General features: G+C 36.8%; 5 protein-coding genes across 5 annotated transcripts in view; all 5 read left to right on the top strand.

Moving 5' to 3' along the window:
• The window catches only part of LOC145910898 (glutathione S-transferase 1-like), a 2,048-nt gene extending 1,532 nt beyond the window's left edge, over positions 1-516 (top strand). The window contains exons 4-5 of the mRNA XM_082998113.1: positions 108-206; positions 343-516. Of these exons, the coding sequence (XP_082854239.1) occupies positions 108-206; positions 343-516 (273 nt within the window). The remainder of the gene's footprint in view (positions 1-107; positions 207-342) is intronic.
• Positions 1-6,279, top strand: part of LOC145911664 (glutathione S-transferase 1-like) — a 20,044-nt gene extending 13,765 nt beyond the window's left edge. Inside the window, exon 6 of the transcript XR_014403253.1 lies at positions 5,999-6,279. The gene's annotated coding sequence lies outside the window, so the exon portion shown is untranslated. The remainder of the gene's footprint in view (positions 1-5,998) is intronic.
• LOC145911663 (glutathione S-transferase 1-like) lies at positions 4,083-6,279 on the top strand. Its single transcript, XM_082999071.1, has 4 exons — positions 4,083-4,705; positions 4,917-5,125; positions 5,223-5,321; positions 5,446-6,279. The coding sequence occupies exons 1-4, from the start codon at positions 4,579-4,581 to the stop codon at positions 5,617-5,619; spliced, it is 609 nt and encodes a 202-aa protein (XP_082855197.1). The 5' UTR covers positions 4,083-4,578; the 3' UTR covers positions 5,620-6,279.
• On the top strand, positions 5,681-8,804 carry LOC145911662 (glycosyltransferase 1 domain-containing protein 1-like). Its single transcript, XM_082999070.1, has 3 exons — positions 5,681-5,688; positions 7,086-7,765; positions 7,823-8,804. The coding sequence occupies exons 1-3, from the start codon at positions 5,681-5,683 to the stop codon at positions 8,296-8,298; spliced, it is 1,164 nt and encodes a 387-aa protein (XP_082855196.1). The 3' UTR covers positions 8,299-8,804.
• Positions 8,674-16,908, top strand: LOC145911661 (uncharacterized). Its single transcript, XM_082999069.1, has 21 exons — positions 8,674-8,804; positions 8,865-8,927; positions 9,020-9,174; positions 9,323-9,471; positions 9,807-9,908; positions 10,083-10,252; positions 11,202-11,332; positions 11,777-11,883; positions 12,304-12,514; positions 13,976-14,108; positions 14,168-14,351; positions 14,510-14,633; positions 14,729-14,896; positions 14,999-15,160; positions 15,245-15,336; positions 15,489-15,602; positions 15,661-15,766; positions 15,839-15,955; positions 16,120-16,274; positions 16,340-16,451; positions 16,512-16,908. Exons 2-21 carry the CDS (start codon positions 8,911-8,913, stop codon positions 16,691-16,693), a joined length of 2,691 nt encoding a protein of 896 aa, XP_082855195.1. The 5' UTR covers positions 8,674-8,804; positions 8,865-8,910; the 3' UTR covers positions 16,694-16,908.

Below are 16,908 nucleotides of genomic sequence, written 5' to 3'. Positions count from 1 at the left end.
AAGCGACCTAACAAGTTTTTCTTTTTGCCAGAAGAGCCTTTAATTACTAAGTACTGTGCCTGGCAGCATCAGCAACAAAATAAAATAAGTCTTGTTTATGTTTTTAGGCTCAGCTTATTGATAAAGTGAAGGGTGAACTGGGTGTTAAACTCCAGAAGCTTGAAGAAATTGTGAAGGCAAATGGTGGTCCCTATGTGTTTGGGCAGGTACTTATATAGCAGAGTGCATTATCTACATTTTTAGTAAGGTAGTGGGAATTATAAAATTTAATGAAAGTCTTGGCAAAAAGATGATTTTCTTTGTGCTTGACTGGAGTGCATCTACACATGTGCTTTTTTGCAGAAGGTGACATCTTTTGATTTTGTTTTGTACACTGCAATCTCAAATTCAGAAAACATATTTGGCATTGAGTTTGACAGGAAGACCTACCCTGCTATCAGCTCTGTTCTCAAATCTGTTGAATCAAGACCAAATATTTGCAAGTGGTTAAAAGAGCGGCCAAAAACGGAATTTTAATCATGGAATTATAATTGCAGCAGTAATTTTTATGTTAATTGAAACTGGACAATTTTTATGAATGAAATGGTGCTCTTCCAGATATATTGAGAGATTTTTACATAACTTAACAACACAAGTTCTTAATCCAAAAGTTGTTGTGTAATTATCGTATACCTCAACAAATTACTAATTTTGCACCCTGTGTTGTGCGATTGCGTGCACAGCATTCTTGTGCCGGAAGACTGATTAATTCAATTCAATTCAATCGTATTAATGAAGACAACTAACTCTTTGGAAAAATTATAAAACATTGGCAAACGAAAGAAATTCTTTTATTGTGCAGCAATCTAAACAAATTGTTGTTTGTTAAAACTACGTACGGTGGAAAACACAATAAAACTTACATGTCACACACTCCAAATAAAAGCATAAATTATTCTTGTTGGAAAAAACTACTCCAAAAGAAGTGTGGACACCTATATGTTGTGATTGATAGGCTGCAAAAACTGATAAATTTGAGTTTATAGAATGTCTTTTTAAAGCACTTACATTATTCAAGTTCTATCCTTCATGTGGCTGTAAAAGCATAAAAAAAGAGATTAGCTTTGCTTGAAGAAATGCCTTTCCAAATTTTGAAAGCACTTACATTGTTCAAGTTCTGGCCCTCCACGAATATGCAGTCGTCGTCAAACACAACGGATTTCTTAAAGTCCTTGCAACCGTACATAAAAACCAGAGTGTACTTTGTACGCCAGGGGTTCCCAAACTAGGGTCTGCGGATCCCTGGAGGTCCGCAACGACTGCACGTGGGTCCGTAAAGATATTTTGAAAACACAACTAGTACGTTTTATACAGTGCGTAAGCAGCACTCGCTGCAGTAATTTAGTTTTACAATACGTATAGCGGATAATTACTCCACTTTTGAATGGCTATCTTTTGTATCTTACGAATAGTTTTTTTTACTACGCGTCTATGACATAGGAATTCACACTTATTACCGGTGACATACAAACTAAATTGAGTGTCGAGTCCAGACGTGTGGAATTGGACTGAAGAGTTTTTCTGACGCAAATAGCTCCTTAAATAAACATGATTCGTTATTGTTGATATTGTTTTGTAGTGTTTTCCACTGATTACGTGGGAAAAATGATTTGACGTTAGATTAGGGGTCCGAAAAAAACATGTTCACAAAATGGAGTCCGCGGACAAAAAAGTTTGGGAAACTCTGTTGTACGCTATGTATTTCTTAATTTAGAACCCTTGCACATGTACACAAAAAACCAGAGTGTGCGTTGAACGCAATGAATTTCCTAAGTTAAAGCTCTCGCAATTGTACACAAAAACAAGATTCGTTAAACGCAATGAATTTCACAAACTAACGTACAACAAGTTTCACAACATACGTACGAAGTTGTCTCCCTCTCTATTTCCTGGTAGACACTTAACCCTTTAAGCCCCGCAATCACTTTTTAAAAATTAAAAATTTTTGAAAAAAAATTTTGCTTAAGTTCAGGTACCTATAACTTTATTTCTACAAACGCTAGACTAAAAATTTCAACACAAAAATGATAGGAAAATTCATACTCTACACAATCATCGCTTTTCTAGTTCAATAACTCCATGTTTTCGTGTAGTTATAGCTAAAAATACAACCACCCCTACTAAAACAGCTTTCAAGCCATAGTACCCTTTATAAAAACGTCCATAACTCCCGAAATTGTGCGAATTTTAAAATAATTCGACTGTTGCCTGAATCCATGTGAACAGCAAGACGCAATGAAGCGAAAAAAACGGATCGCTACATTTGAAATTTTTGAGCGACGGTACTGTCTAGTAAACTGAAATTTTAGAGAGTTATTTTGGTATAAGTTATATATATATTGTTAGTTGTTGCTTGTAAAAAGGCTTGTAAGCTTTGTTACACAGCTCAGACGTTTGCTAACTGATAGCAGATGAATTTGACAGCACTTCTAAAAAAAAAATTTTTGTTTGTTTCTTTATGTGTTCAACTGGTAGTGTATGTCAGCAAGTTGATGAAAAAAAGGCATAACATCAATATATATTGATAATTAAATAGACAAGCCTTCTGCCAGTGCATATAAAGCTTTTCCATGAAATAACAGAGACAATGTATAAAAAAGACAAGGAAAAAATCAGCTGTATGAAATTGAAGCTACCCCATTTACTGGATGACGCCCACAGCCACGCCCACAACTGTTTGATTCTTGAACAAATTGCATGAATATATGAATTGCATATTTGCATGAATTCCATATATATATGATGCTTTGATACCAAATTATGCATCAGGGATGTTGCAGAGGTGACTGTAACATCACCAAATCACCATCATTGAACTTTTTGTGGATATGTTTTGGATATACCCTTCGAAAACCATTGGTTATTGTTATGCAGAGGAAAGAATTACTCAATGTTGGTTTATGTATTTGGCCATGCTTTAGAGATTATCACATTAGTCAATAATGTTTGGTTTCAATTGTGTTCAACGTAAATACAAAGCAAAACAAATTGTTATCTCCATATTTGCATGTAAATATATAGTCATTGTGATGTCATAGGATGCTAAAAAACACACCATTAGAAAGGTGAGACCTTCCTCTACAATTCTTATGCAGATCATTACCAGGTACAACTTACAGATAAAAAGTTATTAGGCAAGGTATGCAATGATACCAAAAATTTTTTGGCTAATTTTTCCATACATCTGGATTTGCATGTAAATATATAGTCATTGTGACGTCATACAGCGAAAAAAACACACCATCGGAAAGGCCAGACCTTCCTCCACAATTCTTACGAAGATCATTTCTAGTTACAACGTACAGATAATAAGTTATTAGACAAAGTATGCAGTGACATCACTAAAAATTTTCTGCTTATTTTTCCAAAAATTTGGTTTCAAACAATGACAATTTACCAAAAAAGTTCAAATACAAAGGTACAACTTTGTTATGTTTATGTGAAACTACAGCCTTTGCGCCTTCCGTTGGTAAAAACCTCAAGTCGTTACGCGCACTACAGCGTGAGATATGCCCGAAAGAAAAAAGGCGCTCTGCTGTCTGGCCAAAGCCAATACATTGGCTTGGTGGGGCTTAAAGGGTTAAACCACCTCACGGACGGGCGAAACGGGATTTCCCCGGTTTTCGTGATATACTAGCTTTTCACACATGTTTGTTGGAAATATCATTCTTTCTGAACTAAAATAGTTATCAAGGCATTGTATAGAGGTATTTTAAAAGCAAGCAAAACATATTCCATCAACGAAACGTTTGTTTCGTTCACCATATGCTTCGGCAATTTCTACACGCGTCCTTAAGTATCAAAATTCTTGGTCTTTAGGCAAATCTACAAAAAAACAATATGCTCTTAGTGTGTAACAACGTTTTTGCATCAACAAACTAATTATTAGAGTTATAATATTGCAAAGTCTGCGTGAAAACTAATGTTGAGTAGCCACGCATGAAACGGGGAAGTCCCGTTTCGCCCGTCCGTGAGGTGGTTTAAGTGTCTACCCTATTTCCTACGATTTCCTTGTACGCGAACCAGTGTTGCCATTTGGGCGTGTTTAAGAAATTTAAAAGTTTGATAATTAACTCATTAATTATGTAACAAAACGCTGTTTCAGCCGTATTCAAAATACTACAAACTGACCACACAACGAAATATGACGTCATAATCATATTGTAAAGACGACTGTCATCAAAGTAATGAGTGTTACAGGTGTTGCGTCCTGCTCACGGTCTTAGTTTACGGTTTATGTGTTCAACCATAAGCATAAAATGACCATTGGTGTACGTAACTGATATGTGTCACCTTCATTAACATCGGGCGCATTTGGGCGTGTTGTTTTTGCAGAAATTGGCGCTACTGGGCGTGTTAAAACAAAAAATTAGGCGCTTTTGGTAAATGGTATTTGTGTGACAGGAAAATTGTATTTGTAAGCTACTGCTGTTCCACATCAGGCTTTTTGTAATAATGCAACGATTTGTTTTAAAAATAATATATTAAATCCAGCTGATTGAGTTTGTTGGAGTTTTTAGGTAAACCCTAAGCAACGTGATGCCTTCTTACAAACTTGTTTATTTCAACGCAAGAGGCCTTGCTGAAATGATAAGGCTGATGTTTGCAGAGTCAAATGTAGATTATGAGGATTACCGGTTGGAAAACTGGGTGGAGCTTAAACCAAGTAAGAAAAGTGTTCCCACTGAATTTACTTTTTGACTATTATATAGGCTAGTGTTGGTTAGTTTAAATAATGAATTTTTGATTTGGGGGGAAAAAAAGGTTAATCGTGCATCGGAACACAAGTAAAACTGATTTTTTTTCTGGGTAAACTGCTGTGTCATCTGACATGGTAAAAACATCAGAATATTGACAAAATTTTTTAATGGTTCTAGAAATGCCATTTAACACAGTTCCAGTGTTATACGTGGATGGCGAAGCTATTGGCAACAGCAGGTCCATTGTTCGTTATTTGGCAAAGGAACTAAACATTGACCAGGGTAGTGCCATATATTTGGCAAAAATTGATTGTTGGATTGAATACCTCATGGAATCGACCATAAAACTAATACCAATGGTCAACGAAACTGATAAAGTTGCAAAGGTAGAATTTGTCACAAGATTTTACCTGATAAATGTCTGGTGTGTAAAAATTGTAAAGTGAGTTTCCAAGGTAAAATAAGACTTGTTTATGTTTTTAGGCCCAGTTTATTAATAAAATGAAGGGTGAACTTGGTGTTAAACTGCGCAAGCTTGAAGAAATTGTGAAGGAAAATGGTGGTCCCTATGTGTTTGGGCAGGTACTTATATAGCAGAGTGTATTGTCTATATTTTTAGTAAGGTAGTGGGAATTATAAAATTTAATGAAAGTCTTTGCAAAAAGATGATTTTTTTTATGCTTGACTGGAGTGCTTTTTTTTGCAGAAGGTGACATCTTTCGATTTTGTTTTGTACACTGCAATCTTAAATTTAGAAACTTTATATGGCATTGAGTTTGACAGGAAGGCCTACCCTGCTATCAGCTCTGTTCTCAAATCTGTTGAATCAAGACCAAATATTTGCAAGTGGTTAAAAGAGCGGCCCAAAACGGAATTTTAATTATGGAGTTACAATTGTAGCAGTAATTTTTATGTTAAATGAAACTGGGCATTTTTTATAAATGAAATGGTGTTCTTCCAGATATATTAAGAGATTTTTACATAACTTACCAGGACAAGTTCTTAATCTAACAGCTGTTGTGTAATTATCGTTTACCTCCACGAATTACTAATTTTGCACCCTGTCTTTTGCCGGAAAGCTGATTACATTTCTTACTTTTAAGCCAAGACTCGCGCTATTTGTTTATTGTTTAAACATGTTTTAAATCCTAAAAATACAATCATTATATCATGAGTGCGTCCTTTACAAACGAAAGATGGTGGCAAAATGAGTGATTAATTTTGTGACTACCTGACAGTTTTAAAAACAAATTAGTCAGTGTTTGCTGGAGTGACAAATATTTATTGTGTATGGAATTTGGCTTGTCATGAATCGAAACATTTTAACATTTTGTTGGAACTTGATCTTTTGAAAGCGCTTTCTCCTCTTTTGCATATACACCCTGTATTTTTGAAGCCTTTGCTGGTTTTGCGCTACTTCTAAGTCTGCGTCGCGTAATCGCAGCAATTATATTTTTGTTTCTACCTCTGCTATGATATCTCCTTATATATTTGCGAATCTTTACACAAATAAACAGATCATGGTTTTCCGTCTAACGAATCGTAATGTGGTCTCACAGATCAGTCCAGATGTATGTTTTGGTCTCAGATCGTACTAGGATTCAAGAACAGACCATCGGTGACGGAACCTGCAGCTGACATGGTGTCAGACTTTCTTAACAGACTTGATGTTGAGGGTTCGCGGAGATGCAATTCCGTCGTCCCTTCGTTCTGCTCGTATAGTTTGTCAGACAAAATATCGCGATATTCATTCTCTTGTTTCTGTTAACAATGCTACAGAAACAGCTATAACCTGATCCAAGTTTAAATGATACAGGCAAAAGCTGCCAAAATGAAAAAAAACAAGTTAACCAGCTCCATCCTTCACTCGTTTAAAACGCACGAAACTCCAGCTTAAAAGGACCGACTGTACAGTACAGCAATATTTGACCAACAGTGTCCTTTTTGCTGTATTTTTTTCTTAATTTACAAACAATGAAATTTTGGTGTCGTGGCATGAATTTTTGTGATGGTTTTGTGTTTTTTTGCGCTTCACTGAACGTGTACGTGACGTACAGCTCGAAGTTTAAAGGTTTGCATTTGCATTTTTTTTTGCAGACACAGCCAGTTGTTAGCTGTCGCCTGTTTGTAGAGTTGGTATATTTTGTGTTTTTTGCATTTATTGTTGGCGTAAAGTATGTACTGTAAACCCTTCAAACCAGAGGCATTTTAGATAGATTTGGATACACTTGAAGACGCTGGAAATTGATTATGTTGGCTTTGCCTGCGTTTTTTGTATATGCACAAATGTACAAATTCTGTATACTTTTCTTTTCCAATATTCATCATGTCTTCTGCACTTCCTAGTGTTTTTATTTTATCACCACTTATACCCAGCACTGGAAATCTATCAACGGTTGATCGGATGCAGTCACATTTTCTAAAGCAAAACATAAATTGTTCCCTTCACAGCACTGCAGAACTATCGGGAAGCAGTAAAATATGCAATGTTGCAAAACTAAATGAAGTTGCTGCGGAGTCAAATAGTTGTGGCTTTTTGTTGTTGCATGCTTACAAAAGTGGAAGATTTACGCTTTGCACTTGCGGTAAAAACTGCAAGATGCGTTTGAGGTACGGATTAGTGTTTGGCGGAACTGACATTAATGAGGATGTGAAAGACACCCAAAAATGCGACGTTATTAAAAAGTGCATTAAAGGTGCTTCTTTTTGTGTAGCTTTTACCGAACACATGAAGAGGATTGCAACTAAATTATGCCCAGATGCAGTGGTGTTTGTGAAGGGGCAAGCTCTGGACTATGAACTTTATTCAGCTTACTTTGGTGATAATTGCATTTTGAAACCTGGACCAGTTGCTCAGAAAGGAAAACCAATTATTTTTGTCTTGCCCTGCAATATTCGTCCTGTTAAGGATCCAATGTTTGTGGTCAAAGACTTCTTTAGATGGGCTTCTGCAATTAATCATGCCTTTGATGTGAGACTTTTGATTCTCGGAAATTTTTCTGACGAAAAGTTTGGCTCTGAATTTTGTACTTGTTTGCACAATTTGTGGAACAGCAAAAATGCATCTGTGCTATCGAAAGTAGGTGAAAGAATTTCATCAATGAGGAAAAGACACACCTCTACAACATGTAGTTCTCAGCCTAGTAGTGATTATGATTTGGGAACTTGGGTGAATGACAGGAATGGAAGGTTGGTAATGCACTTCCCGTCTTTGCCAAGAGATCAATTTCAGCACAACCTAAAGAATGGATTGTTTTTTGCACTTATTAACACATCATGCAGCGAGGGAATGGCATCGTCTGTTCTTGAGGCGATGGCAAATGGTGTGCCTGTCATTGTAAGGGACATTCCAAGTAACAAGGTGTTAGTAAGAGATAGAGATAATGGTCTGTTATTTCATACTAGCAATGAATTTGTTAATCAAGCAGATCGACTGCTAAAAAATGACTCTCTTAGGCAACAGTTGGTGTACAATGCCAAGGTGCATGTTATGAATAATCATGTCCCACAGAAGGAAGCAGAGTTTTATGTTTCACTTGTCAAAAGCACTTTTTTATGAATGCTATTTTGTTTGCTTGTTAGCAGAAAACAGATCTATGCACTTGTGAGCTGTAAAATATGTGTCATAGTCGTAGTGTTTTTATGTAATTATTACATTGTCTGTTGCAGTCTATAAAATAGGCTTTTAAGTTATATTAACTTATATTCCTGTATATAGTTTGAGTCAACGAAAATAGTTTGTTTATTGAACTTACTTTATGTTACTGCATTGTATGTATATTGTCTTTCTAAATGCCCCTGTGTTTTCTTGCACATCCTTCACACTGAGGAGTGATAAAAAGTTCAAATATTTGCTTTCTGTATTTGTGTTGTTTCAGAAGTTTTAATCAGGCAAAATGTTGTGTTACTTCAAATGCATCTGTAAAGTTTGTATTATATATATTTGTTGATAAGAGATTTAAAGGTATATATGTATATTTACCTTTGCGAAATTGTCTATTGAAGTGTCAACATGGGAAATATTTTTAACCTTGTGTAAACTTTAGTTTGCGTGTGTTGTTTCAGGTGAGTTGAACAATGTTTTAAAATGAATTTGTCTTTGTTCTTTCAACACTGTGTACACAGAAAATACACAAGACTTGCGAAGTTTGTCCACACCAGTTCTTTCAACATGGCACAAGAAAAAAGGTATAAAACCATGTAGAGAATTGAGTAAACATTTCCTCAAACCTTGATAAAAAAAAATGGGTTAGCTAAAAAATTTGTTGGTTCTGTTGTAGTGAAATTCGATGCGTGCCAGTGGATTCTGCAAAGAGCTTCGTCAAATGTTGCATAGCAGCAGCCGGTGCATCAGACAAACATGCAGATGACATGGCACAGCTTCTAGTTACAGCTGACTACAGAGGTCATTTTAGCCATGGTTTAAACAGGCTTGGTAAGCGCATTTTGTGTTTCTTAAAAGTTTAATATCTTTTTTTTGTATATGTGTACCTTATTGGGTGGCTGTGGCTTACATCATTTTATATGTAACTCACTTGTATATCATATGCATGTTGTAAAAACGTGTTCATATTTGTTCTTAGAAATGTATGTCAACGATTTGAAAACTAAGATCACATCTACGCAAGGGGAGCCAGAAATAATTAACGAAACTGCAGCAACAGCTCTTGTGGATGGAAACAATCTTCTTGGACCTGCTGTTGGGAAGTTTTGTATGAATCTTGCTATAAAGGTATAAAATGTCACAAGGTATTTTTGTTATTTTGTGTCAGTTGAAAGAATATTTCTGATCGTTTTTCTCACAATCATTTGTTTTTTATTTAAAATTTACAGTGTTTTAACAAACTATCTAATTGGTAGATACAACTCTTAAAATATGTGTAAGAATTTCCCCAAAAATCTTATGGGAACAACGATTTGGTATTTGATTTTTTGACAAGTTATATAAGAGAAAGTAATTTGTCTTTCTGTTGTTTTTGTTATAATTTCGGCGACAACTTGGCATCACCACAGTATCTCTTATTTAAATAGAATTAATTGGTAGTGTATTTTTATGTGTGCTTTTAGAAAGCTAAGGAGTCAGGAGTGGGATGGGTTGCTGCCCGGCAATCAAACCATTACAGTATTGCAGGATATTATGCTCTCATGGCTTCTGAGCAGGGTTTACTTGTAAGTGACAGCCATGGTTTTGGCCCCAACGTTACTGCGCAATGTTGCTAGACTGTGTGTATGTTACTAATCCATTGGGCCACCATTAATAAATGAATTTAGGAAATGTTGTAATTTGAAATGCTGAAAAATATGTTTTACTGGATGGCAAACTGTCTGTTAACTTTTCCTTAGGGAATGTCCATGACAAACACATCACCTTTGGTGGTTCCCACAAGGGCCAAAGAAACAACGCTTGGCACTAACCCAATTGCGCTTGCTGCACCAGCAGAGTCTGGCAATAGTTTCGCTCTTGACATGGCCACATCAACTGTTGCAATTGGCAAAATTGAACTTCAGCAAAGGTTAGTTCGCTGTAAAACTTTCACCTAACTTGCTATCAAAAGTGTTTGGCATGCTAATTGCATCAAAGATGAGAGCCATATCATTTGTGAAACAATTGCTAATCTTGCTCGTGTGGCTTGTTTTGTGCATATAATTGTTTAATGAACATTTGATTAAAAAAAGGGATTAAGTTTTACGAACACCACACCTTGTGTATATACTACTCGGGCCAAGCCGCAATCCCTTGGTTCAAATCCTATTGCCTTTGCCGCACCTTCAAGTGACGGAAAACCTTTTGTACTGGACATGGCAACCACCACTGTTTGTTACGGCAAAGTAGAGGTTGCTGATAGGTGTGTGTATGTCTGTGAAGAAAAAAATCTCATGAATAATGTTTTTTTTCTTGCATGCGTTTGCTTTTCAAATTTACCTTTTATAAATTGAAACTTTTTTTCCACCATAACAAGTTGTCAAGCATGAATTAAGTGAAAGAAACTTTGAGCAATGATAGTTTAACTACCAGGACATAAACAAACAGTTTGTGTCAGAGTGTGCAAAACTAATATGTATGCCTAATGATCAGATCTTTGTATTTTTTTAATGCAATAATTCACTTCAAATTAATAATTGAATTTTATCCAAAAAAAGTTATTTAAATCAAAGCTCTCCAAACAGTGAATTGCAACCCTGTGGTGAGTCACATGATGAATGTGAGCCTCAGAGTCTCAGAGAATTGTCTCACAAAATACAACATTTAAATGTGGTGTTTGATTACAATTACTGTTAAACAAAATACAGAAACTATAGGATTGTCAAATAATGAGGAATTACATGTATAATTGTAATCAATTGAAAAGGGTGGTGAATGAAAAAGTTTGGGAAGCTTTGAATTATATCATTTGTAACGAATTCATAAAACAAACAAGCAGCAGAGGATTACTGTGCTAGTTTCATATTTTACATTTGCAGAAAAAAAGAATCTATTCCTCCTGGCTGGGGTGCAGGCCCTGATGGTGTGGAAACGACCGACCCAAGTAATGTTTTACGTGGGGGAGGATTACTGCCACTAGGTGGCTCAGAACAAAGTGGAGGTTATAAAGGTACAGTTTCTGGGTTTATGTTGGTCTGTAGGAAAACATAACAACCTTCTGTGATGTTGATTTAAGAAGTTTATTGCATTACAATAAGAATGTGGATCTATGTAGACAAAGTAATGCTAATTCTTTTAAAGAACTGTTCTTCTGGCATATGGTTACAAGATTTACTTTATTAGATATTATATATCTTGTTGCCACATAACCCTGAAAAAGTCTCACTGAATGGTAGATGAAACGTCGGTTGTAATAAAAATTTTGTAACCTAATGTCATGATAACAGTTCTTTAAGATTACAATGCCTGGCAGTAAGAATAGCATTATGCTTATTCTTAATCAGATATTTTCTTGAGCATTTGCTCTGTTGTGAATTTACCCAAATAGTTTATTTCTCTGCATCAATATGTTTGAAGTCTGTAATAACAAAAGCTTTCCTGTTGCATTTTCCAGGTTATGGACTGTCTATGATGGTAGAGGTACTGTGTGGGATTCTGTCAGGTTCAAGCTATGGGGTTAATGTGAGAAGGTGGGGCACCACCAAGAGGATTGCTGACTTGGTGATTATAAACTATGGGTTACATTTTAACTTTTTGTTTGTCTAGGACTGCAAAGTGCATGTCCAGTATGTATTTGCAGTGTTTGGATGCTTCCAAATCAGTATGTATTTGCAGTATTTGGATGTTTAAGTTTTGCATGTCTCTATTTGAACCAAACTTCATTTCCCTTGTAGTATTTTACAAAATTGGCTGTTATTAAAACTAAAATTGTATTAAATTTCTATGCCATGCGGTGAAAACTTCTGTTTAAGGCAAAAAATCCTTTAAAATAACTTCTGTGTTGTTTTGATGCAAAAATCCTTTAAAATAAACCCTTTGTCATAAAGATACATCACCAGCTTAAATCTGTCCAACTTGTTGTCAGTTTTGTGTAAATGGAAATTTCAAATTGACCCAAGAAATAAATCAAAACATAAACAGGGGCAGTGCTTCATCGCCCTCGACCCCAAAGCTTTCTGTCCTGGATTTGAAACTCGGATGCAGGATCTTATGGACATACAACACGGCTTAGAACCATCAGACCCACAGAAACCAGTTCTTGTTGCCGGTGACCCAGAGCGATCGCACATGAAGAAGTGTGACACAATCGGTGGAATTCCATACCCTAAAAACATTGTCAACCACATGGTATGTGATGTGAAATGTGATGTGGGGCAAGATTAGGAGAATATAAAACAATTTAGACAATATTCAAATACAATGTATAGTATTGTAACTATCCAATATTGTTTATTTGTAACTAAATACGTGTGCAAGCAATCCACCCCAATGTTATTTTTTTTACAGAATGAAATGGGTGAAGGTCTGGGTGTAAAAAACATGGAAACTGTGGAGCCAAAACCCATGGCCTAATTGAACATCTTGGTTGAACCTTTGTCATGCCCGTAATTAGCATTTCTGATTACAGCGTATATAATTTATTAGCACTCCCTAAAGTGATTGATTCATGACAAACTGCTGCGGGCCATGCAGAGCAGATTTCGAAACTTGGTTTCCAGACACTGATTTGCTTCTTGAAACTTTTGAGAGCTCCTAAGATTTTTGTTGAATTTGCGGAACTTTAGTGTTACAAGCTCATTCATTTAGAAACTGTGCCACAATGCTTAACCTTGCAAACCTCCTTAAATGTAATTCTTCAGATTGCATCTATGCTGCCTTGTTTACTCTCTCAGGCAAACGACATAGCACATTACAAGCATATGGTTTACAGCATATTGTTAATGTAAACCAGTTTATTGTATTGTGAACATCAAGAGGTTTAAAGCTTTCTAGCAACTTTTGCTATGCAAATATAATAAGTTTTGCCTCATTTTTCTCTGCTGGCTTACGGAACATCTACATCACAATGCAACATGTCAAAATAAATGCATTTTTTATATTCTTTGGGTTGAAATGGTGCCTTTTTCTAACCATGCTTCATTAGTTTACTAAGCCATACTGCATTTGTCGAAATTAAAACAAATCATAGCAATAAACTGATAATGGAACATTGTGCTTCACAAGCGTTTATTACAGAAACTAGATTTGGAATAATGTATTAGCTAACACATGTTGCAGAAACGTTTTGTGTTAGAAATATGGAACAATGATATCTGCAATTATTTTAACTGTTTTTCTAGGTGACAGTCCATGTTATATTTTGAAAACAAGCTTGGGCTGTGTTATTTAATAACTTCGCCGTAGTAAGGTTTGAGACATAACAACTATGTTTGGGCTACATATCGCAACATACATTGTGTTCGAAAGCCTCACCTGGGCTCTGCTTTCTCAACAATTGCTTTAACGCAATTACTTCATAAATTAGTAATGAGATCAGCATTTGAACTTTAGTTTGGCATTGGAATATTGTCCCCGCGAACAATAAAGGTTATAGGTAAAAACCTGTCATTAAGATCCATTATTTTCACCGCGGCGCGTGAACAAAATTCACCCATCGCGACCTGTCTGCGCATTCGAAAACGTTCTGGAAACCGGAGACTCTGCTATTTTTAAAATATGTTTCGGAAAGGCATGTTGGTCTTTTTTGTTGTTGTGGGATGCCTGCGTTCAATTCAAGCTTCATCATGTGAGCGAAGTTCGGAGGAAAAAGAAGCAAAGTCATCTTGGTTTTTGCAGCCTGACGCAGATAGGAGCGATATAGGATATCGTTTTTTTCTGCACGATTATCGCCAGGCCAAATCCTACGGCGTAGAACAGTGTGCTCTATTTTGCTTGAGGGACAGCAGGCATGTTTCTTTCAATCTGTGGTTTCGAACGAAGCTGTGATCAAACATGCATTCTACAGGTGCAAATCGTACAACTATTTGCACAACGAGGAGATATGTGAGCTCAACGAGGTGGACAGGTCAATGGTGGAAGAGACTGATTGGCTGCAGCATGAAGGAAAATGGCTCCCTACTATTGAAAAACTGATTCGCTACCCGGGATCGGAATACCATTCTAGATCGTCGCTTGACTTAACCGAAGAGGTGAAGAAAAAGTCCGCCACGCACTACTTAAAGTGAAAAAATATGTTTAGAATTACTTCAATTTATTAGATCAATATTTCTCTGAGAAAAGGACACTTCATCATTTAAAAAAAAATCTTTAAAATAATGGTTTTGTGAAACACTCCTGTTCTTCTCAGGGCCGAAAAAATACAGTTCTCGGGCCATGTTCAACGTACGTCTGCCCTGAAGGATACCTATGTAGTCCGTTGATTGGGGATGTATCTAAACCATCGTGTGTTAAGGTTTCTTACACTTTAAAAGGCGAGTTTCGTAGGTGACATGCAACTACGATTTTCAGGATTTTTAAACATGACTATGTTGCATTTTGTCGTAATATGTGTGTGGATTTCACTTAGATTTCCAAGAAGAATGGTCGGCCTGGTCTTCGTGGGGCGGTTGTTCGACCACTTGTGGAGGTGGCGTACAAGAAAGAACAAGGGAATGTGGCACTACCGACACCAAACCTTGGCTTTGTGTGGGCCACCCTCTCGAACGTCGCCTTTGTATGACTCAAAACTGTCCAAGTAAGAAACCATCAACTCAATGTACGCATATAGGCGCATAGTGTGAAGTTTGTCGATAACGTCGCGGGTATTTTGCCAACATCATGTATTTGTTTGTAACAGTGTGGTCTTATTGGGGCCCTTGGAGCGACTGCGGACCCGAGAAATGTGGTAGTGGCATGAAAAGCAGAAGCCGAACTTGTATGTGGGGAGTTCTTCCAGACCACGGATCATGTGCTGGGTCTCACACTGAGGACGAATCGTGTAGACTGATATCCTGTTCTGGTGAGCGACTTACTTTGAAATGTGAACCAATTTATCATAAATATCGAATAATTAACTTGCCATATCTATTATTGTGATTTTCAGCTGCTTTCATTTTAAGTAATGGAACATTTGGCTACGTGATGGCTTACGACGACAAAGAGAAGTTTGATCCAATCTGGAGAAGGGTCTGTAGGGTAAAAATACTTGAAATTTCTAGGTCTATGCTAGATCATTACATTATTCGTATTTCTTGCATGTGAAACGTAGCAATACGAGCCTTAATTTGCTCTGTCGGAGCACCTCTTGAAGTTTGACAACATTTATTTTGTTTTCTGCTCTTCATTAGCCGAATTTGGAAGAAGCGTACATTGGCGCGCAAGTGGGCGTGTGCAAACATTTCAAGTTGGGGGCGTCCCCATACAACGGCGTTAGAACAAACATATCAGAAAATTACCACGAGGTGAAACAGATTCATCTTTATCACGATCTTCTTATAATCAACATTTTATTGATTGCAGAACAGTATTGTGCTGGGTCATTGCAGTGGTCAAGAGTTAAACCCGTTGGAGTGTTTCCACCAATACAAATCAAACTGCACTGAAAACTTTTACGTCAATTGTACAAGTAATGCCTTTCCTTTTACCTTGTTTCCATTTGCCTTAAGTTTCACGTTGATTATTCTTCATTACATTGTAGAAATGGAAAGTTGCAAAGATCATCCGTTTAACGTTTCGGGCAACTACTACCTGTACCCGCAGAAATCGAACCTTTCCCCTTTTATCGTGTATTGCAATTTCACTGATGAACATGCTGGTAACCAATTAGCCTACACATACACAGTCTGACTTTCTACAGACTAATTAAGAAGGCATGGCGTTTTATCAGTACAACTTCTTTACAGGAAGACGAAATTATTCTTCGTTGTTGTGCGATTGTGATGGTGTTTTATTTGATATTTAGACAGTTTATTGTTTCAGTGACTGTCATGTACCACAACACCACAGAGGAAGTACCACTTACTGGATCGTGCGAAAAAGCGCGATGCTACCGTTACAATGTCGCTTATTTTAACCCACTACCACAAATTGTTTTTGTGATTAATTCGTCGGTAAATTGCCGACAGTTTGTAAAGGTATGTTATCTTACTTTGGATACGTGATATGTTTTGTGGCTTTCGTTGTACCTAACATGTTGCAGGTACGCTGCCGCAGTATGGACTTGATCCATGGAGCTTGGTTGGCTCGTGATGGAACTCTTATGCAGTCTTGGGGATCCACTAATCCAAACTCGTGCCCGTGCGGAGACCGAGGTTATCATTAAATAAATATACAAGAAGTAATTATACATCGGTGTTGTTCACTTATTACAGGTGATTGCTATATTTCAACATTGAGGTGCAATTGCTACGCAAATCGGGCAACTACACTCGAGGATCAAGGATATATCACAGAGAAGGAAAGGCTACCGTTTATCGCTGGACTTTTTGGTGATCTAGGAGCTTATTCTGAACAAGGATGGCTCACCTTAGGTCCTCTTGAATGCCACGCTTAAATGCGATATCAGAAACAAGCGCACCAGTTGGGTACAAATTCGCCCTCTGCCTTTAATTTTTTATGCTTAAATGTTTTGAGGGGCAGGAGGAAAAAGACTGCTCGGATACACTGCCCTTTTTTGACGAACTGTATGTTAGATTCACACTATTTTGACCATGTCCATCTTTTGAGTCTAATTTTCTCTTTTAATCTTTAAAATATACCATTTACCTG

Source organism: Ascidia mentula, chromosome 8 (assembly GCF_947561715.1).
Source record: "Ascidia mentula chromosome 8, kaAscMent1.1, whole genome shotgun sequence".
Lineage (NCBI taxonomy): Eukaryota > Metazoa > Chordata > Ascidiacea > Phlebobranchia > Ascidiidae > Ascidia > Ascidia mentula.
This window is presented reverse-complemented; position numbering and strand designations above follow the sequence as displayed.

What these genes read in the sequence shown, in the direction of transcription:
- LOC145911663 (XM_082999071.1), top strand. Translation starts at nt 4,579, where the DNA reads ATGCCTTCTTACAAACTTGTTTATTTCAACGCAAGAGGCCTTGCTGAA. An exon ending in CTGGGTGGAGCTTAAACCAA is followed by an intron (nt 4,706 to 4,916) that starts GTAAGAAAAGTG and finishes TAATGGTTCTAG; the next exon opens with AAATGCCATTTAACACAGTT. An exon ending in AAACTGATAAAGTTGCAAAG is followed by an intron (nt 5,126 to 5,222) that starts GTAGAATTTGTC and finishes TTATGTTTTTAG; the next exon opens with GCCCAGTTTATTAATAAAAT.
- LOC145911662 (XM_082999070.1), top strand. An exon ending in AAAGTTTGGCTCTGAATTTT is followed by an intron (nt 7,766 to 7,822) that starts GTACTTGTTTGC and finishes TATCGAAAGTAG; the next exon opens with GTGAAAGAATTTCATCAATG.
- LOC145911661 (XM_082999069.1), top strand. An exon ending in GTATGAATCTTGCTATAAAG is followed by an intron (nt 9,472 to 9,806) that starts GTATAAAATGTC and finishes GTGTGCTTTTAG; the next exon opens with AAAGCTAAGGAGTCAGGAGT. An exon ending in ACAAAGTGGAGGTTATAAAG is followed by an intron (nt 11,333 to 11,776) that starts GTACAGTTTCTG and finishes TGCATTTTCCAG; the next exon opens with GTTATGGACTGTCTATGATG.